Below are 22,378 nucleotides of genomic sequence, written 5' to 3' on the forward strand. Positions count from 1 at the left end.
AGTTGATTCAACTAACATCTCTTTCAAATATCCTAAAAGGACACACCCTCGCGAAAATATGATTTCATGCCGTCTCGGCATTTACACTGCTAGGATGAATTTCTGTCTGATGTATACACTCTTATCTACCAAACACCATTTCAGCGGCACGCCCATCTGATACTTGGCTTCATCCAACTTCTTATTTTCAAAAGGTAGCTCGCTTTACCCCCACTCCTGCTGTCAAGTGCTAGTGGACAATCCGAGGCATTTTGCAAAATACACATGCTTCTCCAGCAGTTTTTCTTCCATTATTTTTAGTCCATCTTTGGAAGTTCTCACGAGATAGCAGATGAATTTGAATTGCTAGCAAGGAGAAATCAAATATCATGAGAAAATATCCCTTCATCTGTGACAGTAGAGGTTTATAGTAGAGATGGGTCGAATAGCAGATTTCTCAAACTCGAATATCGAATTCGAATATTAAATCATTGCTCGAATATTCGAATACCTCGAATACTAGAATTGCACAAAGCATATTATTTCTTTAAGCTTCTTATTTATTATTAATTTTCTATTTCCCTTGATGAATGTATAAATAAAAAGGTATACAGTAGAACCTCGATCTATCGTTTTTCAGGGGGGACGAAAAAAACGATAAATGCGGGAATGTTCGACTAGGTTGCCTATGCAGCAGGAAACCCAGGATTTTGGCGAGTAATTAAGATTTCCTTTAAAAGATTCAAACCGTAATTTAGCTGATTAATGGAATATTTAAATTTTGTGGAAACAATTTGGGCTTATAGTTGATTCAACTAACATCTCTTTCAAATATCCTAAGGGGACACACCACCTCGCGAAAAAATGAATGCATGCCATATCTCGGCTTTTGCACAGCTACGATGGATTTCTGTGTGATGTATATATTCTTATCTACCAAACTCCATTTCTGCGGCACGCCGATCTGATACTCGGCTTCATCCAACTTCTTATTTTCAACAGGTAGCTCGCTTTACACTCACTCCTTCTGTCAAGTGCTAGCGGACAATCCGAGGCGTTTTGCATAATACACGCGCTTCTCCACCGGATTTCTTCGATTATTTTCAGTCCATCTTTGGAAGTTCTCACGAGATAAGCAGATGAATTCGAATTGCTAGCGGGGAGAAACCAAATATCCTGAGAAAATATCCCTTCGACTGTGGCACTAGAGATTTATAGCATAATCACAAATTGTAACTCGATGTATGTTTTCGAAAAAAATACGGCATCAACTTCGGAGGAGCTCAGTTGCGAGGATATCGAGTTTCGCTAGAATGCCAAGTCTCCGTCGTATTTTGACATTTATATCTTTGCGTAAAATGCTTAAATAAAGTCAGAAATACGTCGTGGTTGGTCTTACTCTTTTTGAAATTACGCGCACATTACCAATATTTCAATCCAATAAAGGTGTAACATCAATTGACGAAAGTCATTCTTAGACACCTTTTGTGCTAATAGATGACTCATGCAGCGGTTGACCTCCACAGAAATGGGGAACTTCGAAGCTGGTAGGAAAAAAAGGTCAGTGGGGGAGAAAAGGGAGGGCCCGAAACACGTTTCTATTGTTCTCGTGTAACTTGGTATTTTTTCGAAGCTAAGGTCTTCGTAATATGATCCCTGCGCGAGCTGTGACCTTTTTTTATTTCGAAGAAGAGGAAAGCCTCAGAGGGGGGGCTAGTGCTGAAAGGAGGGGGATACCGGATCTTGGGAAATGCGCTAATGTAAGTATCCCACGGTACTCTTGCAGCAGTTGACCTCCAGAAATGGGGAACTTCGAAGCAGGTAGCCAGAAAAAGGTCAGTGGGTGAGAAAAGGGGGGAGGGCGTGAAACACGTTTTTATTGTTCTCGTAACTCACGATATTTTTTTCGAAGCTAAGGTCTTCGTAATGCGATCCCTGCGCGAGCTGGGACCTTTTGTTTGATTTCCGAGAAGGGGAAAGCGTCAGAGTGGGTGAGGCGAGTGCTGAATGGAGGGGGATAGCGGATCATGGGAAATGCCGTAAGGTTGCTATCCCACGGCACTGAGGTTCTCCTGGTGGAGGGAATCGGGGATTTTCGGATTTTTTCACCCGATCATTTTCGGTTCCCCTCGTCGAACTCTTTTCACCGCTCAAATTGACAAATTTGATGTAATTCGTCAACTTGCGTAAAACGGCGCTGCGTGCACTAAATGACTACAGTTCTCTACATGTTTCCGAGTCAACTACCAACGACGTGCGTGCGACAGTGTACGACGCGAAATTCAAAGTATTCGAGGTGGTACTTTTCGCATAACTATTCGAGACCTCGAATATCGAATACTTTCTAGTATTCGAGTATTCGCGGATACTATTCGCACATCTCTAGTTTATAGCATTACTCATAAATTTTAAGTTGATATATGTTTTCGGAAAAAAATACTACGCCAACTTCGGAGTACTTCAGCTGCGAGGATATCGAGTATCGCCAGAATGCTAAGTCTCCGTCATATTTTGACTTTTATTTCCTTTCCTTAATGAAGTCAGAAAGATGTCGCCTTTGGTCTTATTCTTTTTTAAATTACGCGCACATTACTAATATTTCAATTCAATAAAGGTGTAATATCAATTGCCGAAAGTCATTGTTAGACACCTTTTGGGCTAATTGATGACTAATGCAGCAGGTGACCTCCAGAAATGGGGATCTTTGAAGCAGGTATTAATGATAATAATAATAATAATTTTTAATCACCGAACTGGCAATATACATTGCATGGTTTCGTCACAAAAATCAAAGTGAATACAGTGATACAAATCACATCAATTCATTTAAATAGTCCCTAATTTCATAATAGTCTTTACTTGCTAAAAAATTGCGTAATTTAACTTTCAATAGGGAAGGGGGACTACTTTTAAATTCAGACAGAAGTTTATTAAAAATAATAGATTGAGTGTGATGAGGTCCCTTGAGAGCTAGAGATAGATGGTGACTTTTGAGGTGAACGTCACCTCTTGAGCGAGCGTGGTAGTCATGCCATTCATGATTCCTTGGAAAATGCTCAGGATGCATTTTAACAAAAGTGGCACAGTTCAAGATAAAATGGCAGTAAGTGTTAATATTTTTAGGTCCAAAAAGATCAGTTTACCAGGATTCCTCTTAGGCACTTGAACCATAGCTTTTAATGCTTGCTTTTGTAGAGAAAATAATTTTTTTTGCATGGCTTGAAATTCCCGAGAACGTAATACCATAAGATACATGAGCATGAACATTAGCATGGTAAATAAGTTTGAGGGTAGAAAGAGGAGTCAGCCTTCTAAGAATAAAAATACCAGTGCTAACTCGATTCATGATGGCTTCAATGAGTGGTGTCCATTTAAGGTCGTGTGAAACCAAAAGACCTAAAAATTTAACAGAATTACTTTGGGTAATGGGCTCATTCATCAGATTAAGTTGATGATTAATCATAGATGTGTCACTCTTTGGGTGGAAATCCAAGAAAACAGGTTCGTTAATGTTAATTGATAAATGGTTTGTATTGCACCACTCAGCCATCTTAGAAATGGATGTATTGGCAGAATTTACCAGATCAGAAATATCTCTAGAATGTGACAGACATGAAGTATCATCAGCATATAACACAGCATCCTGTTGAGGAAACAGGTTTGGTAGGTCATTAACAAAAATATTAAACAGGAGGGGGCCAAGAATAGAACCTTGGGGGACCCCAGTATATAATAATAATATATTGAGGGGAAGAGAATGAGATATCATTGCTATACTGTGACCGGCACGTATATTTCACAATTTGTTTTCTACCAGTTAAATATGATCTTATCCAGTCCAAGGTTTTTCCTCTTATTCCAATGTTGGCCAGCTTAAATAAGAGAATACCATGGTTGACTCTATCAAAAGCTTTTGACAAGTCATAAAACACTTCAAGTGAGTGTAACTTTGGTCTCAGGCATTATAAATAGAATTTAACAATTGATATGCGGCAGTAATATTCGATCTTGCTTTTCTGAAGCCATGCTGTGAATCATGTAAGATATCTTTTGATTCAAAATAAGAAATGGTACGGGAAAAAAACACTTCTTCAAAAATTTTGGAAAAAGCGGTAAGGACAGAGATTGGCCTAAAATTGTTGGGGTCTGAAGACGAGCCTTTTTTTGGGATAGGAGATACGATGGCTAGTTTCATGCGAGAGGGAAATTCACCACTTAGGAAAGAGGCGTTAATAATATCAACTAGTGGACTCGCTATATAATGGATTACAGTTTTAATGATCGGCATAGGGATGTCATCAATCCCAGAGGACCAATTGTTGGGGAAGGAGTTAGCAAGCTTAATGACTTCATGTGCATCAGTAGGCTGTAAGTACATTGAGCAGGAAAAAGGGGTGCGAGATGTGAAGGCCGCAGAATTTATGGCGGGGCTTCGAGGAGAATTACAAAAGTGTTCATTAAAAAAATTAGCATTGACATGGGGATCAGATGTAGACTGATGATTGAAATTAATAGTTGTGTTGTTGACACTATGTGAGGTAGACTTAGTATTACTCTTGATAACTTCCCAAGCTGCTTTGGAACAATTTTTAGAAGTGGGAATGTAATTTTCATTGATTACCCTCTTGTGCTCAACCACCATGGGTTTGAATCTTTTCAGTGCCCTATTATATGATTCCATCTGGTCTGGATCAGTTGATTTACAGTGGTAATAAGTATCCCGCAGCGATTTACTTTCAGCCATTATCTCCTTAGAGTAGAAATTAAAGTTAAGAGGTCCATTACATTGTTTGATATGTTTGACTGGAAATGCTGCATTGAAGTGGTTGACAAAGGTATTTAAGAAGAGATTAAATTTTTCATTTACACTAAAAGCTGTATAAATATCTGTCCAAGATTCATCAGATATTAGTTGCAAGAAACTGTGTCTGGAAGCAATGTTGAAGATTCTTTAGCTTACAAATTTAGGCTTATGTTTGAGGACGGTAAACGGAAAATTGACCAAGCAAGTTAATGCTATATGATCAGAAAACCCAATATTAAAAGTTGTAGTTGACAAGAAAGAGAGGGCAGTAGAGTAGTTGCAAGAACATAAATTAGAGTGGCAGATTGAGTAGTTACTATAGTAGGATCATTATTTAGCACAGAAAGCCCGAAGCTTTGAAATAGATTTGTCAAGTCACATTTATCATGGGAGACACTTAATAGATCAACATTGACATCACCATATAATAAGATACCCTGTATATGGAGAGTATAAGCCAACGTAAGAGCATCATTAAGGGCTTCAAAAAATTCAAATACACAGCTACTTGGTGATCGATACACAGCAAAGGATAATATATTTGTAGTTACCAACTTTCTGAATGGCACCACAGCATTCAAAAGTTTTATCTGTACTGTGAATTTGATTCAGACTGGTAACACTTAAGTTAGGTCTTGCATTGATAGAAACACCATCACCTTTACACTGACAAGGGGAGACCATGAATCTTGCTCTGCCATTTTCAATGCCGTATTTTTTATGGTCTTCAGAATGGTGAACTAATCCCTGAACTAGTAGTGGTTCCATTTAATGGGCCTTAGTTTTGCTGTAATTAATTAATTTTCTTGCGGTACTTTTCACAAGCCGCTTATAGTTCCATCATAATATTGCATCACTCAACAGACGGGTCAGGTGGGGTAGTGGTAGTGTTTAAGGCTACCACCCAGGGGACCAGGGTTTGGGGCTTTGTGCAGGCTATATATTTTGTTGTCTTCATTGTGATCATACAGCATCAACTGTTTCATTAATTTTAATTGCGACAAGCATAGGCATGAGAATATTTTTTTATCATCATAATGGCATTTAGGTATTTAAGCAGTGTCATTTCCAACGCGGAGAAGTGAAGGCTCCACTTGCTACTCTCCTCAAAAACGTACCGAAAGATTAACGAGGGGCTATAACAGTGGCTTTATTTCGAAGAAATGACATTTGTTACTCTGTCAGAATCTAGTATTTGAGGTATTCGTGGATACTATTCGCACATCTCTAGTTATTATCCATGTTCATTTTTTCCTACAACACACGTTTTGTCATTTCTCATGATATTTGGTGAAGTATTGGTTCACTATCGTGAATTCCCAAAAATTATACCCTAAAGCATGAACAAAAATTTTGTTTTCGTGTTTCTTTCTCCATTGTATTGAAAATTATGCAAAGTATCATTCATATAGAGAAAAGAGCATGCAAGAGAAAAATTTTTTATGTTAGCACTAAACATTATGCGTGCCATTATTGTAAAATAAATAGTAATAAAATAGTGGAAAGGACAAAGCAAATTTCTAATTTCCATTGAAAGTCTGCAGAGAAGAAGAGAGAATTTTATAATCGCAGCACCTCACACACGGTAGGTATCAATGGCATTGATGAAGAAAGAAAAGTCCTCGATTGAATCATTGACAGAGATACCTTAACCTTACCCGGACAAACACCAGAGAAGAATTTAATTTGATCATTATTTAGATTTGTCTATCTCCTGGCGTGCCTATTTCTAGCACTCAAACTAAAAATATCTTTTTTCTATATCAGCATTACCAAGCATCATTTTAAATTGTAGAATGAAACCAGAAAACTGAAGAAGGGAAATGTATTGAGGTATAATTTTCAAGAGTTCACGAAACTAAACCAACATTGCAAAATTTGAAATCCACTCGATATTTGCCAAGAACATAATATAATGGATTTTAAAAAGCTGGTGTTTTGTTTAGTTTTCTCCAATACGAGACTCGTGCTTCCTAATTTGCCTATAATGACTAGGGTCAATAACGGAATCGGCAAGGCAGGTAGCTCAGCCATATCTTTGCGTGAATGGAGTGGGAGGGCCTCCTAGTCTGCCAAGTCTCACGGGAGTAAGGGCAGTCTAAAATTATGTCAAGAAATGACAATGCACGTGACGCAGCCAATAAAATGGATGTGGATAACAGTTTTCCTCTTCATTACCACTATTAAGAAAAATGCTTCTCCAGCCTCTCTCAGGTTAGAAACTTACCCCAGTTGCCGGCAGAGATGAACCATGCACTTCTCCACAGTCAGAGAACATTCCAGGGGTTGGGGTATATGAGAGTGAGATGGGTGCTGCCTGGTTGTGGAAGTGGGGGCAGGATAGAGAAAGGTGCAGGGGGTGGGAGGAAGAGGGGTGGGTAAAGAGCCTTTTGCCTTGCCTGAGGCTACGTTTGGGGGCCGTGTTTTTTTTAGGACGCACTCAAGCTCCATCACTGGAGAGGGGTGGGAAATGCTAGGGAAGAGGAGAAATGCTAGTGGAGGGTGCTTTGGGGTGCGTAAGTTAGGTGCCAAGGGTGCCAGGAAGATCAGCAAAAGGATGTTAGGAGAGAGTAAACAAAGGTTTTGGAAAGAAATATCTCTCGGAATGGGGGAATGGGTAGGAGTGCTACAGGAAAGTTCATGGTTAGAGTTGGAAGTGCCTCTTCAGTACGAGTAGCCTGCAAAATAATTTGGTGGTAAATAGACCCCAATATTTAAGGCACTCCTCCTCACTTTCATCTTCGTCACTGCTGTCATGTCTACTCCAGGCTACTGCTTCCTCTTCACTGTTTGCTGCTTAGACACTCACTAGGCACCGACTGAAGCCCTTTGCACATTCTCTCATGAATTTAGTTCAAGCCCCTACCTTACGATTCAGCGCTTCCAGGGCGAAAGACAGCCAGACACCACCTCCCTCATTGATAGATAGCAAGGTAAATACGCGAAAACATTGAAAAAAGCAAAAATGTAATGCACAGAATCGTCAAATCCCCATCCTATTTGGCAATAGAGGTGCCATTTCGCTCTAAGTATGGGCTTGTGAATAAAGTATTATATCATCGGTGATATCCTTACTACATTTCACCACCTAGTCGTTGACATCCGCAGTATTTTCCCTGACCTTACTGACTCCAAAATGTAATGTGGTCTCTAAAATGGAACTTTAAAATAAAAAAATATTTCCTCTATCAATGAGTGACCTAATTCTCTTCCTTCTTCTTATTTCCAAGTGTTGATTCGGAAAGTGGTGTCACGAAGTCACTTATTTACCGGCAAGAACGTTGAAATTTGAGCAATTTTATGGACTTGCAGCATCTCCTTGGTATGATTCAGTTATGTAGGGTTTAAGTAGGAGTGTAAGAAATACCCTTGCGACCTTCCTCAAATGCTAAACTAGGAATTATTGTCGATACGATGTTTATGAGTATGCATGTAGATAGGGAAATTGTGTTTGCCACAATATTTTTACTCCTTCTCCTCGATTCCTACCGTAAGTTTTTAAGCAGACCCTTCCCTCCAAAGTTGCACTATCATTTACGATTTCACACTTTAATGCACCACAGTCAGAAAAACTGATTTTTTTACTGCATTCATCGGAATAACTAGTTTTGTTGACAAATTTTTTGCTTAAGTTTATATAAACTAATTCCATTTGCTCCTGGGGACTGAGCCTGATGTTCGTAATTTCAAACCATTTCGTATTATCAAAACTTCGTATCATCGAATAGCGCCATGTATTTACCATTGGCTTTTCGCCAGGACCACAATTTCACTTTGTATTATGGAAAATTTCGTGATGTCCTGATTTGTATAATCGAGAGTTATGTACTGTACTGTTACTCTATGAAGAAAATGTGGCACAGAGTGGCAGAAAAATTGACCAAAAGCACAAAATTTGACCAAACAGGTGATATTTGCGACACTTGCAAGGGACAACCACTTTTATTTCAACCTTGTTTTAATAAAATCCATCATAGTTTCCTGAAAAAAATGTTCAATTTTTACCTTTATTATCATATTTCATACTGTCAGTCACCAGTGACTGATGCGGCCTTAACGGAAAGCTCTGTGTTAGTCACTGATGACTGACATAGTACTCAACGTGTTAAATATCCTGTTTATTTATTACTAATTGGTACTGTTTTTACTGCAGTAAACTCTCATTATTACGAAGTTCATGGAACAGAAAAACCAGAGGTTTGTGATTGCAAACTTTGTAAGAGCGTTTCTTCAAGGAATCATTGCAATTTAACATGTCTTCCGTAAAGTTCTCATCTCTTCTATATCCCGTGCTTAGAGGCGTGCTGCAGAATAGCTTCAGAGTCATGTGTGTAATACACGCAATTAAATTATGAACTAATTCAGTAAATCCTGAATATGCAAACTAGATGCATTCGGAGACCTTGTTCATAAGTTGATAAACCTATGCAAGACATCGAAAAATGTGGTTATCTTTTAGAATGAAATACTGGATTACAACTTTGCATGAACTCATGATTGTGATGAACTGATCTAGCTGCATTACATTGATTCAACACTGCATTACAATGCGATGACTCACGATCGTGTCAAACTGACTTAACCTGTGCATGCAACGTGGCTGGAGCTGAAAAAAATTTGCTGTGAGTAGGAAGGAAGATCGGGCGAAACTGTGACCAGTTTCAGACTTCACAATGGATTATTGGATACTTAATTCAGACTGCCCAAAGTGCGAGTTACTCTACGCCACACCCTTACCCTGTTTACATTACACACGTACCGACCTCGATCAGAACCACGGCGCGTTTACATGTCTATAAGTTACCATCTTAACTCAGTGCTGACCTCGTTGTGGAATTGTGTCAGATAACAACTGACAATGTGACTGCATGAGGAAATTGAAATCCTGGAAATTAAGAAGCAATGTGCTCGCTACTTACTCCTCTCCCTTTCTAAAGACACGCGGCCTCTCTTTTTACCCTAACCCCCCTCCCTCTCTGTCTCTTCTCTGTACGCCCGTTCCCACCCCCTTCTTCAAAGATGTCAAATCCTCCCCAACCCCCATTTCTCAAGGGTATAAAGAAGATTTTCAAATGATTTGCAGTGTCTTGTACCAGATGATGGCTCAGTGAGCCGAAACGCGTTGAACGCATTAAAAAATCTTGTGGAAAAGTGCTATGACCTTTATTTATTTAAATATGTGCAACCTCCACCATTTGAAGCCTGAATATTTTGAACTTATTAACACGTTGCGTACCGGGGTATTTAAATTCCTAGGAATTCTGGGTGGAGGTGTTGAGATTGGAAATATGTGCCTATTAGGGTGTAATGCCTTTGGTTTAAACATGGTTAAAAAGGTAATGTTTAGAATATAACTTTACCCAATCAAACGTTATGATGCATCAATTCATTATGAAAAACAAACAACAACTGAAAACGTACTAACGAATACGTATTGTACGCTTTAAAATTGTTTAGGCTGACGTGCCTAAATGACAAGAATCTTCGTCATCCGTCTGGAACGTTCGGGAAAGAAATGACTAGAATTCTTGCCATCCGTACGCAACGTGTTAAGAAGCAAAAGAATATTGTTTTCATGTGCTAAAACTGAAGCTAGACCGAACTGTCGGTAATACTTTAAAGAATGTAGGATTCATTATGAGAATCTGTCCAAAAATTAACAATGTTCATGCGATAAGGACGAGATATATCACTTTGCTACGTTCCTAATTAGAATTTTTTGTTAACTGGTTACTTCATTACAATATCGACTCAATCCGGTTTTAGCGTGTCCAAAATAATTAATTTCCCAGATAAAATAATTACTTTTTATGACTCTCACTGTCTGATTACAGAACTTTATATCTTTAATCTCTTGTCAATTTGAATACCCTTGCATGACAGACGATCCTCCAACATGGCCGTATTCCTTTACAAAATTATCAATTCCTATTTAGATTGTTCTTATCTCCTTTATTAGTAAATTTTAAGGGATCCTGTCATAGCTATACAAATCCTCACCTGCTTGTTTTTAATTACCATAGAGCAAATTATGCCATCAACTCTCAGATATCCAGAATGATGAGGTAAAATTAAAACTAGTCATAACTGTCCCTGAAGTCTTAAAGAATTTAGGATTCATTGAGAGAATATGTCAAAAAATTTAAGGATATTCACGCATTAAAGACAGTACATATTACTCTTATTATTTAACTAGAAATGGTTTAGATTTCCAAAACTCGGCACAAGTATTGGTTTCTCCATGTCTTCATCTAAATGTTATACAGTAAGACTTGTTATTACGAAGTTTGCGGGACCGAAAGCGGAGGTTCGTAGCAGCAAAGTTTGTAGGAACATTTCTTTTAGGAATCGTTGGAAAAAACTGTATTTAATAGACACAATTAAATTCTGCAGAAATATATATAAAAAGGAAATTTTGTTTCAGTTTCTCATCAGAAGAATGCAATGCAATGCCATGCAATCGAGGGTTGATATCTTCCCGAATACTGTAAGTCCGATATACGAACGCGATGTGTTCCAAGACCTAGTTCCTAAGTTGATAAACCTACAGTACGGCCGCTGAGATTTGTCCGATGATGTGCAGAATGGTCTAGGTCAGGGTAGGGAGCAAGGTTGCCAAGTAAGAAAGGCAAATGCCTACAAAGGGTTGCACGAAGAAAGGAGCCGGAAAGGACGACGAGCGCGAAGGACCCAGAGGAAGAATCACTTGTTTTGGAGATTCAAAGAAAGGGTTTGTTTTGGTAGATCAGGCTTATTTCATTGCATCTGATGCAGTTGACAATATTGTGAGACGAGGTGAGGGTGCGTTTGGGGGACATTGATTGGCTGTAAACCCTGCTGGAGTAGGGTTATCCGCCCCTCCTACTGTGTCGTCATCGGGAAATTATCACCAGCCGGACTGTATGAAAGGCATTGAGAAGTACGGTTATCCTACTAAATGCAACGATCTAAATGGCGAAGGATGATAAAGAAATAGCTATTTCTTCTTAACTCGCTCTGACCATCCCAAAAATAGAAAACGTTTAAAAATGTTCCCGCAGTCTCAAGGGTTAAAGCAACGCAAGGTAAAAATATAGAGTAACCCAGATAAAAGTTAATATCATGAGGAATACAGGCATCCCCCGAGTTACGAAAGAGATGTGTTGCGGCAGACCTGCGTGAGTCAAAATTTACGTAAGTTGAACATTCTGCGTTTGTGCTTCAGAGATTTGGATCGGTGGGGTGAATTCTCAGCGGAGAGATGTGCGGTAAATTCTCTGTGAAATTTCATTCAATTCACTGTAATATTCATGAGTTCTTCGGCGTATTCTTATGTTATTAGATACAAAATCAATAAACATTAATGTAGTCTGAGAGTTGGATCTTGAGCATTGCGAATCAAAATGCGTAATATTATTCCCCGAATTGACCGGTCGCATGGATTCGGGTAAGTACGGTATGTCAATGCTACATTACTAAACTGAACACTTAAATCGATTCATTATGTTATAGTGCGATCTAAGGGCCCATAGTTTGCACTGTCTCTTCAATCATTATATCTTCTGCCTTTTATAAATTACTTTGATTGATGAATCTGGTTGTTTCACTGTCACAGTTAATAGATGTAGGAGGGATGTCGAGGATTATGAGCAAATAACACACAAAAAATACCAGTATATCACTACATATATTCTTAGATACATTCACACGCACATACACTCAATCTTTCATGCACGCAAACATACTTTCATTCCCTCATATCTCAATAAAATGACGTGAAAATATCATCATTTGAATATTTACTTCGCTGAAAACATAGAAGAGTATTTCCAATGCACAAAGCTAATTAAAAGTGAGCCTTTATTCGGCCAACTCCATCATTGACTTGCAACAAAGTTAGTGGGGACAAGCTTTCAATAATGCAGTATTCATTTACATTGGCACACAATATGAGAGAGCGAGAAAATGCAGCTTAATAAAATCTTTTTTTAAATACCACACGGTAACCCAGTCACCTGAAACATGTTAACAAGTACTCAATTAGTATCGTGTGTCAACTTTTTCTTCACTTTTTCGCAGTGTTCATCCCCAACACTCAGAATTTCCTTGCCTTTATGTGGGTACTAATCACTTCTTTTCCGCAATAAAGATTTCTGCTTGAACTTCATTTTCTTTTAATTCCACAGATGGAAATGTCCACACTTAAGGAAACAATTTTTAAATATAAATAGTTGCAAGTCGGAGTTCGGGTGTGTATGCTGTATAACAAACTGTATGGTACAGGAGTGAGCGCTACCACTTCCATTGCTAGAACTGCAAATTTGCACGTTGATTGGTGACTTGGGATTTATAAGCGATTTTTCTACAGAAGTTAATGAAAATTCCTTCGAGGAATGATAAAAATAGGTCACTTTGTTTTGTTTAGCACGTAAACACTTCATAATCAGTCGATATTTTTTCTGCCATTGGGTATATGAGCGAATATCTACTTCATCGCGCCTGCATTTGAAAATTGACGTAATCACTTGAAATACAGTTATCGCTTGCGTAAGTACGGATTTACATAAGTCGAGACATACGTAATTCGGGGGACTCCTGTAATTTAATAACTAAATACATAGTGGATATAACATTATTTAACAATATCTGTATAACTTTTCCGTTTCATGAAACAGATTTTTGCAGGAATGTAACTAATCAAAATAAAGATTTAACCCAATGTTTAAATTAACTTTGAGCCATAGTAAAAAAGAACAACAGATTACCGACCCATGAATTGATAGCGAACCTGAACCATTGCACGTTCATCGAACACAAATGTTCAAATGAACACGAAATCAAAATGGATGCGAGATCCCAAAAGAACAGCCAGAGGAAACGAATGACCTCCAAAAAATGAATGCCCTCCGAGAAATGAATACCATCCAAGAAATGAATACCATCCAAGAAATGATTACCCCCCGAGAAATGAATATTTACCCTCCGACCCATACTATTACCCATATTTTACCCATACTAATCTTATAAGATGTTAAATACAAACCAATGGTGAAAACTGGGGCAAGTTTGAAGAAAATGCGCATTAAATAATCATTAAATTCGGCATAAATGGAAAAAGATTGATAAATTTTCATTAATAAAGTTACTTCTCCCATTAAGAGCATGCATATTCACTCACTACTCAATATTTGCAGTGTGTAATATAGGAGTTAGGGAAACTTATTTCCTAGAGAAGCTTAAGTGGCACCACACACTTTTTTGTGAAATATTTGACAGTGGCTGTACATTAGGCCGGCCCTTATTTTTCAGAATTGCGAAAAGTTATGTTTTCCTGGTCTCAAAATGATCCAAATGAGGTTCATATTCAGGTGTTAAAATTTCGTTAATTTAAAATAACGGCAACCCGTGCCCCAAGGGCCCTAAGTACTAAGGACCCTCAATTGAGTTTTTTGGGGCCGAAAAAGTGCTATTTCTATGTAAAACGTAAAAGTAAAGTTCTTCAGGGCCGATTTTCTGTTTGTTTTAACCTATCTCTAAGCGTTTAAGAGATATCGTCCGTCGTAATGCAATCCCCCCCTAGGGCGCCACCCCGCACCGCGGCACCGCTGAGGTATGTCCCGCACCACTTACTAGAGACTTCCCCTCAACCCCCTCCCCTCCCTCGGCAAAGACTTTGCTCCTGATGATAAGATTTACATGCTAGTGGTACAGTATTGAAAAGGTTGTTCCTCTTGTGTCATAATTAATGTTGTTAAAGCCTATAATGTCAATTTTAACCTTTCAACGCCATCCTATGTACTGGGTACAGACCCCTTAAACCTTGATTTTTTGCCACCATACGGCCGCGAACCATTCCAGCAGGTTTTGTTCCAAAGTGCTCTTTATGAACAAAATATTATGAGCATGTGATACAATTGTGTCTATGAATTATAAAGGAATGAAGGGAATGAGCAGGGCTCCAGGACCTCAATAGTAGATAGAAATATTCAAGGAAGAAGAAACAGGGCAGTCAGTTTACGGATATAGATCACTGTGGAGAAATAGAGATAGTTCTTCTGTATAGTGGGCAAAGGATATGAAGCGCTAAGGTTTTTAGGATGTAAGGAGAAAATTGGTGAAATAAATACTTTATCATGAACGTGATGTCCATTTTAAGAATAGACCAACAAGGAAAGGCATGTAATCAAGACTAAATCCAGGCATTGAACTGGTTGGAAAAGAAAAAAAAGAAATACTCGACTCGAATTTATCTACAGTGAGAGAGGTACTGTGTGTTTTCTCTTTCACCTAATGGGTCCGAAATTTGAAAGACTTAGTGCGAGAAAAACCGTGAGAAATGCGTCTCATCCATTGGATAAAACTAGAATTCCTGTCATTACGGAAAATAAGGCGATTGAAAAGTTAGAAAAATGACGCAAAGAATGGATGAACGTGCAACGACATAAAGAGAGCGCGAATTACAGTGGAGATGAAGAGAAGAGAATCTTTCGTAACAAAACTTGATGAATTGTTTGACATAGCAAGGAGCGGTACCAATGAATTTTTGACGCACGAGGAGGAAAGTGCAGTTAATCTCTCGGATAAATGTGCTTGGGCTGAAGAAACAAAGTTCTTACGCAAATAAAGAGGAGAAAGATATGCAGTTATTGGTAGAATAGATTTCAATATATTCAAGAAGAAAGGAAAATATGTGGTTCTCCGCTCCTTGTGCTGCATTAGCTTCCAACAGTGCCCCGCAGTTCCTAAAAAGACTTGTTAATGACGAAAGTGTTAGCCTGGACATAGCGAAAGCAGCACAAAAGAGGTTTTCAAACCACTTGTGGTACATAAATGAGGAGTTGGTAGGCCTTTCATTCTTTGACGGATCCATTTCTAGGTGTGAAAAGAAAAACGTGATATGCCGTATGTGGTCATGTGAAGGAAAATATGATCCACCGAAGAAGGCATTCTATGAGCATAAAGACATGACTAAGGTATTTATACCAAATTTTGTCACTACTAATTCGAGAAAGCTATTTAATGTATTGTAAATATGCATGGCATTCTTTGATGTGCACATGCGAGAATGGGATGAACATACAAGAACGATTTGCATTTTATTCGGGGTCATCAAGTGGGAAATGATTGTGCAGCGAGAGGGGTGAAACTAATTCAAGATTTTAGGTAGTCACGTTGAAGGAGGAGGGCTTTCAAAATTTATTGCTAACATAAGTGTGACTTTTCATCGCAATGCAACCCTTACGTGTGGAAAGGCACTTTAATTGCCAAACGGGATGTCAGTGAAAAATTATAAATACAATGAAAATGTATTTTATTTTGGTTAATATACCGAAACTCATGGACAGAGTGAAAATAAATTGATCTCTTGGATTCGAAGTATTGTCATGGCAATTACATTATTTCTAAGGTAAGCACATTTCTTTAGATGATAGATCTTGTGATCGGGAGCAAAGTATTTTCCGAGGGAGGGGAGGGGGTTGAGGGGAAGTCTCTAGTAAGTGGTGCGGGACGTACCTCAGCGGTGCCGCGTTGCGGGGTGGCGCCTTGGGGGGGGGATTGCATTACGACGGACGATATCTCCTAAAAGCTTAGAGATAGGTCAAAACAAACGAAAAATTGGCCCTGAAGGGCTTTACTTTTACGTTTTACATAGAAATAGCGCTTTTTCGGCCCCAAAAAACTCAATTGAGGGTCCTTAGTACTTAGGGCCCTTGGGGCACGGGTTGCCGTTATTTTAAATTAACGAAATTTTAACACCTGAATATGAACCTCATTTGGATCATTTTGAGACCAGGAAAACATAACTTTTCGCAATTCTGAAAAATAAGGGCCGGCCTACTGTACATATGGATGACTCATCATTCTAGTTTTTACCTCGGTATGAATTTTAATGCCCAAAAAAATTTGTCAACCCACATCAGTGTAACAGATGTGATTTTTTAAGATAATTTATTATTTTGGAATTTTTTTGTCATCTTGGATATTTTGAAACTTATGAATTGTCAGTGAATAACAAAAAATTGTCATTCGTTTTTACTGCGAAGTACTCCATGTTTTAGTTAGGCGTATTTTGTGAAGATTATTTTATTTAAAACTTCAATGCTCGAGCTATCTACCAACTTCCTAAGATTAGATTACTTAATTCCCTCTCCTCAGGTTTCCTTGTGGTCCTAGGCAACTCACAACATGTGAGTGTATCATTTTTCATCGCTATAATTGCTGTAAATAATTAGATGAAGGTTTTTTTTCCATTTTTGCCTTGTGACTGCTGCACTGAAACACATCCTAACAGATGCAGTAGTTGACTACATATGTGTTGATTTTCTTGCTGCTAATGGCTTCATTTCAAATTTATTCGCATGGTGACTAATGTGGGACGTGAATTTTCTATGAGAGGCAGTCCCGTCATCTTAGTAGTCTTGAATTTTGCCAAGTCATTAATGCAGCATCTGAATATCTACTTGCGGCTGATTAGAACCATCTTCCTATCCTATGGTGCTATGATTATTAACTATTTCCTATTATTTCCTCCATTTATAAAGTTTCCATTGTGTTATAATGGAGCTCATTCTTGTTTTCGTCGGCCAGTTGTATCTAAATAATATTTTTTTGTTATGGGCTCCGTTGTGAGAGAAGACAATACTGCTACTTTTAATTTTGGCAGAGGTACCATTATTTGGTATTGAATTATTATGGTTCCAATGTGAGTGAATAGTGAAATGTCTTGGTTTGGATAGGTTCCATGTACATACTTAAATTCACAAAGCAAAAATTCCACATATTATACTCAGTGCACCATTTAGACAATATGTACATCCATTTTTCAGATTGTGGGTATTCTCATTATTCATGAAGTCAAGGTATCATTAAGACAACATGTACTCTCTCAGTTCGTTTTTGTCCCTTATAATTTGTTCTTCTAATTGACCATGTATAAATGCTTTGGTTGCAGCATGCTGTATGGAAGCAGTAATTATTTGTAACTGAATATTGAACTAGGTTCATAAATGGCATGCTTGAATGTTACAACTCGTTAGAAAAATAGTTCCTATTGTTGAGTCCAGGCCAAATGCTTGCTCACGTGAAATGCATGCCCTTAGAAATGAGATTTTTTTAGTCGTCGGTGAGGCACTCAAAGTGCTATAGGTCAATGGCCACTCCAAAAATTCTTTAATTTGTCTCCTCTTTGTTACCCTTGGTTTTCCTTCCCCCTTGCATGGAAATTGCAGCATCTTGTGTGGATTACATGCTAGCGTCTTTAGACAGCTCTTTTAAAAGTTATGCATGGGAAGCTACCAAAACCATTGTTTAAAAGAATATTGGCATTTAATGACATGTAGAATTTGGAAGGTGATATAACATGTGTTTTGAAACAGTCATGGCTGTTTCCAAATCAACATGAGATGAGTGAATGCTGAGGGTGTTGTCGATAGGGCACTGAGTGTCTTGTGTTGTGATGTCGTGCAGGTGGGTTTGAGGTGTACCCTCCGCCCACGACCCCTCCTGAGCCGGCCCCCCCTGATCATCCCCCGCGCAGACTGATGAAGGCCTCCACCCTGCCACCAACGGGATCGCACACGAGCTTGGACGAAATCACATGTAATTTGTATTCCTTATACTGGAGTGGCATGATAGCTGTTAATGTATACACTTTTGGTAAGGTTGTTGAGTTTTTCCGGGCTTGTGAAACTGATGAATATGATTAGCTCACTGCTCTAATTCTTGCTTTCGTCAGTTGAAAAGTTTTATTTCCCTTATGAAGCTAAGAATATGAAGATATGACAAGAAAAGTTTGAATTCATGTCATATTTTATCGAATATTCAAGACTATTTTGTGTAGTGATAGATTATTTGCCTCCTGGTGATGAGAAATAGTGTAGATTGGACTCACAAAAACCACCGTTTGTCCTATGAATTTTCCGATTTATGATAGTAAAATTTTCTGGAGCAGGTATTGTAAATTGTAATCGTAGGCACTAATTATCAACTCAGTCTACTATAGTATCAAGGCTGTAGCCAGATGGATTGAAGGTGCTTAAACACCCAAATGTTTAGGTGATTCAGCCTTAGGAATACCTGCTCCAAATAAACCCCAGTGAATACTTACCTCAACCAAACCTCTTAGAAATTTTTTTTTGCCTGCAGCCTTGAAGAATATTCCATTTGATTTCTACTATGAGGCTCTGTTACTTGGTAATTTGCATGTTGAAGAGCAAACAGTTCAATAGGGGAGAATTCCATGTGCAACTAGATGAATCTTAGTTTGAGGGCAATGAAAAAAATATTCCTCCTATTTAGGTCTTATTTTGCTTTCAAATAAAATTTTAGCTTGTCATTGTGGCTACTTTCAGGGTATAAATTTTTTGCATAATTGTTAGGGATAATTATTAATCTTTATGAGCTACTGCTCAAAGGGAATGAATGTATTATATATGATGGTTGTTTATGAATTTACATTATTTTACATGGATTTACATTTTTGGTGAATTGAAGGATTTATCCTCACATCTTTCTTAGGAGATTATCTGCGATGAGGGAGTAATGTATCCTGGCAAAGTTTGTGCTGCCACTAGCCGTCTCTGAATTATTCAGTGGATCAAGAAAGAAAATGCAGTGTGCGTTGAATTTCCCTTTTGAAGTATGCTCCTCAGAGAAATATATCATCAGGAAGGAAGCCAATTTTCTTGCAGACTGATATTGGTGGCACAAACTTTGCTTGGCTACTTCCTTCACCCGCCTTTATATTTCACACCAACATTCATTATAGCAACTGCTGTATGAGCCTCATGGTTTTGCTCAGGTTTGTTAGATGTTGTTACGTAGGTAGTGGATTAAAGTTATGGAAAGACTACAGGCATCCCCCGAGTTACGTAAGAGATGCGTTCCGGCAGACTCTGCGTAAGTCGAAATTTACGTAAGTCGAACCTTGGCGTTAGTGCTTCAGAGATTGCGATCGGTGCAGTGACATTCACAGCGGAGAAATGAGCGGTAAATTCTCGGTGAAGTTTCATTCAATTCACTGCGATATTCATGAACTCTACCGCGTATTCTTACGTTATTAGATACAAAATCGATAAACATTAATATAGTCTGAGAGTTGCATCTCGAGCATTGCCAATCAAAATGCGTAATATTATTCCCAGAGTTGACAGATCGCATGGATTTGGGAAAGTACGGTATCTCAACGCTACATTACTAAACTGAATACTTAAATTGATTCATAATGTTATACTGCGGTCTAAGGGCCCAAAGAATGCATCGTCTACCTACCTATAATCATTATATCTTCTGCCTTTTATATATTACGTTGATTGACGAATCTGGTGGTTTCACTGTCACAGTTAATACACGTAGAAGGGGTGTCGAGGATTACGAGCAAATAACACACAAAAATATACCAGTAACTTACTATATTCTTAGATACATTCACAAGCACATACACTCAATCTTTCACGCACGGAAACATACTTTCATTCTCTCATATCTCAATAAAATAACGTGAAATTATCATCATTTGAATATTTACTTCGCTGGAAACATCAAAGAGTATTTCCAAAGAACAAAGCTAATTAAAAATGAGCTTTTATTCAGCCAACTCCGTCATTAACGTGCAACAAAGTTAGTGGGGAAAAGCTTTCAATGACGCAATATTTATTTACAGTTGCACACAATATGAGAGAACGAGAAAATGCAGCTTAATAAAATTTTCCGCCAGAAACATGTAAACAATTACGCAATTAATATCGTGTGTCAACTTTTTCTTAACTTTTTCGCGGCGTTCATTGCCAACACTCAAACTTTCAATGCCGTTACGTGGGTACTAAACAATTATTTTCCGCAATAAAGATTTCTGCTTGAACTTCATTTTCTTTTAATTCCACAGATGGAAATGTCCAAACTTATGGATACAATTTTTAAATAGTTGAAAGTCGGAGCTCGGGTGTGCATGCTGTATAACAAGTTGTATCGTACAGGAATGAGCGCAACCACATCCATCGCTGGAACTGCAAATTTTCACGTTGATTGCTGCCTTGGGATTTATAAGCGATTTTTCTACAGAAATTAATGAAAATTCCTTCGAGGAATGACAAAAATGGGTCACTTTGTAATATTTAGCACGTAAAAAAAATCGACAACTATTCGATATTTTTCCTACCATTGGTTGTACAAGCGAATATCTACTTCTTCCCGCTCGCATTCGAAAATTAATGTAATCATTTGAAATACGGTTATTGCTTACGTAAGTACGGATTTACATAAGTCGAGACATACGTAATTCGGGGGATGCCTGTATTTAAACGTTTTTGTTGGTGTTTTTGTTATCAGACTAGAAGGTAAATCAATGTTTTTAATTTAAATTAATTTCTTGAGAATGGTTTGCCAATTTTAATGTTCATTCTGGATTACTTCTTAAGCCATTTCCACAGACTTTCTGTTGAATATTGGAAAGCTGAGGGGGTGTTAGCCTGAGTGCATAGATACTGCAATAGTGTAATGTTAAAATTTATAAATACTCCAATGATTTGAATGAGAAAGCCTCCCCAGGGTCAAGTACGTTTGCCTTGTTGAACTGATGTGGACCAACCCTGGTGTGAATTTTCTGTGATCCAAAGATGGCTCAGCACATACTTCAATGTAATATCATATTTTCAATTTATGCTAATAATGTCAGTGTGTGTCTTGATAGAATTTTGATTTTGCGTGAAGAATCTTGAAGCCATCTTGAAGTATAATGAATTTCTTGCTTTTTTCAAGTCGATAGTCCTCGAATAACATGTCATTATTAAGCTCTATTAACGTAAATATTCCACATGCTTTGAAATTTCTGTATATTCTGTTTTTCTTTCCTGTTTTGTATACTATATTTTAGATATGCAATTGTACTCTTGCCAATCGGTGAAATAAATTATTATTATTATTAGATAAACACTGAGACTAATGTGTTAAAAGTAGAAATATTTTTATCGACAGTTAGCTCAAAATTGCTCATGGATAAATATCTACCCTGTGGTTCCATGGAAGGTGATCATTTCAAGGTTGTTAAGATAATTTAATTGGCTTCATCGTATGCTAGTGGATCCATTCGTTTTTGTGGAACTAATCTAAATATAGAGAATTGTCAAAGTTTTCTTTTATTCATGGATTTAAAGGAATCTCCTTGATTTCTGATGCATGGGTATTTTTCTTGAACCACCACATTCACCTGGGAAAAGGGCATCTGAAGAAACATGGTTTAAACAAAATGTCAATTCTCACTGCTGCAAAATGAGTGCATGTTGATAAAAGACACGGTAAAATGCCTCTTCATGATGTTCGGAGCTCAGTGAATGAAAAATTAGGCATTGTTTTTCAAGGAGGAAAATTAGCAGTTATCATTCATGTGCCAAGCATTTTTAAAAAAACTGCAGATCTTCTTGGAGAGATACTAAGTAATTTTGGGGAGTCAGTGTTAATGTCACCCCATTTCCATTCCTCTCCTAAGTCTGAAAAGTTCAAGGAATAGACATCATATGATGATGCCGTGAATTCTGCTGCATGAAATCACCATATCTAGGTATCCCAAGTCGCACAATGAAATACATATGGCAGAAGAAAATGGCAAATTTATTGACTAAC

General features: G+C 37.9%; 1 protein-coding gene across 11 annotated transcripts in view; it reads left to right on the plus strand.

The window, feature by feature from the left end:
• The window catches only part of LOC124171709 (rho GTPase-activating protein 190), a 647,547-nt gene that overhangs the window by 360,503 nt on the left and 264,666 nt on the right, over positions 1-22,378 (plus strand). For 9 of the 11 annotated variants that reach the window (XM_046550979.1, XM_046550973.1, XM_046550982.1 and 6 more), the window contains one exon: positions 18,230-18,361. The exons of the other annotated variants lie outside the window; for them this stretch is intronic. In XM_046550979.1, the coding sequence (XP_046406935.1) occupies positions 18,230-18,361 (132 nt within the window). The remainder of the gene's footprint in view (positions 1-18,229; positions 18,362-22,378) is intronic. 11 annotated transcript variants of the gene reach the window in all.

Source organism: Ischnura elegans, chromosome X (genome assembly GCF_921293095.1).
Source record: "Ischnura elegans chromosome X, ioIscEleg1.1, whole genome shotgun sequence".
NCBI lineage: Eukaryota > Metazoa > Arthropoda > Insecta > Odonata > Coenagrionidae > Ischnura > Ischnura elegans.